Source organism: Bubalus bubalis, chromosome 14, assembly GCF_019923935.1.
Source record: "Bubalus bubalis isolate 160015118507 breed Murrah chromosome 14, NDDB_SH_1, whole genome shotgun sequence".
NCBI lineage: Eukaryota > Metazoa > Chordata > Mammalia > Artiodactyla > Bovidae > Bubalus > Bubalus bubalis.
The window spans coordinates 19642086-19644206 of record NC_059170.1 but is presented as its reverse complement, the minus strand read 5'-3'; the positions used below and the strand labels follow the sequence as shown (position 1 = coordinate 19644206).

Sequence of the window (2121 nt, the reverse complement as noted above, 5' to 3'; positions counted from 1 at the left end):
AACAAGGTGATTTCTTTCCTGAGATCCTAGATGATGTGTGGGTTGCCTAGAGAAGAAGGAATGGAGGCTCTGAGTCATCAGCCTTAAGCCATATACCTAGATAGCTTTTTCTTTAGCACTTATTAAATACTCACCATTGCCAGATCCTGCATTAGGCTATGGAATTACAATCTATCAGGTCCATATCTTTTTGTACTCCCAATAGCAAACTGACTCTGGCCATCTTTAACCTAAAGGAAATTAACTAGAAGGCTGTGAGAGAGCTCAACAAGATCAAAGAGAAGCCTAGGAAACCATACTTGGAATATCAGGACTCAAGTAGGAAGCAACACAAAGCCTGGGTAGCTGTCAAGACTACCAGGTACCACCACTGAAATAAGTGAACTTCAACCAGTTTTTAATGACCTTGCATTGTGCCATTCAAGAGTCACAATTCTGGGACCCCCCCCCCCCCAGTAAGAATCTTCCTTCTAATGCAGGAGACTCAGGTTTGATCCCTGGATCGGGATCTAAGATCCCACATGCTACAGCTACTGAGCCTGAGAGCCTCAATGAAGAACCAATGCAACAAAGACCCAGCGCAGCCAAAAAAAAAGAAGGCCAAAGTTTTTGGACAGAGCATGGGATTAACTGAGATTAGGTCCTGTACCTACCTCTTGACTGTGTGTAGGGCAGCAAGAGAAAAGAATCTGTGGGGCTGGTGCTGCTTGTGTGCTCGTTCCATACGGACCTGGTACCTCTTTTGTGAAGCGGCAGCTGAGGAGACTCCGGCGCTCACCATGGCGGACGAAAAGCCCAAGGAAGGAGTCAAGACTGAGAACAACGATCATATTAATTTGAAGGTGGCGGGGCAGGATGGTTCAGTGGTGCAGTTTAAGATTAAGTGGCATACACCACTTAGTAAACTAATGAAAGCCTATTGTGAACGACAGGGTTTGTCAATGAGGCAGATCAGATTCCGATTTGACGGGCAGCCAATCAATGAAACAGACACACCTGCACAGTTGGAGATGGAAGATACAATCAATGTATTCCAGCAGCAGACAGGAGGTGTCTACTAAAAAGGGAACCTGCTACTTTACTCCAGAATTCTGTTGCTCCAGACCAAGAAGACATTCTCAATTAGAAAACTGCAATTTGGTTCCACCACATCCTGACTACTACAGTATAGTTTCTCTATTCTTTCATTTTCCCCTTCCCCATTCCTTTATTGTACATCAAGTAACTGGTGTATGTGCACAAGCATATTGCATTTTTTTAAATTAAATGGCCAATGGTATGTTTTGATCGACATCAAATGGAGATGGGATGGGGGAAAATACTAATTCTGTGAAAATACCCCCTTTTCTCCATTAGTGGCATGCTCATCAGCTCTCTATCTTTATATTCCAGTAAGTTATTTTGCTCTCACTGCTTAACAAAAAAAAGAACAACATAAAAATTCTTGCATACCTTGTTCGATTGGAGAATTTTAATGTTTTTCATTTATCATTGTAAAACCAAGGACAATTTTATAACTTTTTTGTACATAGCTGTTACATGTAGGGCAATCTGTCTTTAAGTAGGGATAAATTACTCTAAAAGAAATGAATCCTAGATAGTTTTCCCTTCAAGTCAAGCGTCTTGTTGTTTAAATAAACTTCTTGTTTAAAAAAAAAAAAAAAAAGAATCTGTGGGAATACAGATCATGAATTGATTGTATTTGCCTTAGGACAGTACATCCTGAGGGCAATTCAGGGAAATCTTTTCAGTGAAGGTAAAAGGTGATATGGTAAAAGGTATATTTGGCCTTGGAATACCGAATGAAGCAGGGCAAAGGCTAATAGAATTTTGCCAAGAGAATGCACTGGTCATAGCAAACACCCTCTTGCAACCACATAAGAGAAGACTCTACACATGGACATCATCAGATGGTCAACACCGAAATCAGATTGATTATATTCTTTGCAGCCAATGATGGAGAAGCTCTATACAGTCAACAAAAACAAGACTGGGAGCTGACTGTGGCTCAGATCATGAACTCCTTATTGCCAAATTCAGACTTAAATTGAAGAAAGTAGGGAAAACCACCAGATCATTCAGGTATGACCTAATCAAATCCCTTATGATTATACAGTGGAA

The 2121-nt window shown here is 40.8% G+C and overlaps 1 protein-coding gene across 1 annotated transcript; it reads left to right on the top strand.

Annotated features, from left to right (window-relative positions):
* The first annotated feature begins 682 nt into the window (after positions 1-682).
* On the top strand, positions 683-1461 carry LOC102392477 (small ubiquitin-related modifier 2-like). Its single transcript, XM_044927469.1, has one exon. The coding sequence runs from the start codon at positions 780-782 to the stop codon at positions 1059-1061; it is 282 nt and encodes a 93-aa protein (XP_044783404.1). The 5' UTR covers positions 683-779; the 3' UTR covers positions 1062-1461.
* Positions 1462-2121: the final 660 nt, after the last annotated feature.

What these genes read in the sequence shown, in the direction of transcription:
- LOC102392477 (XM_044927469.1), top strand. Translation starts at nt 780, where the DNA reads ATGGCGGACGAAAAGCCCAAGGAAGGAGTCAAGACTGAGAACAACGAT.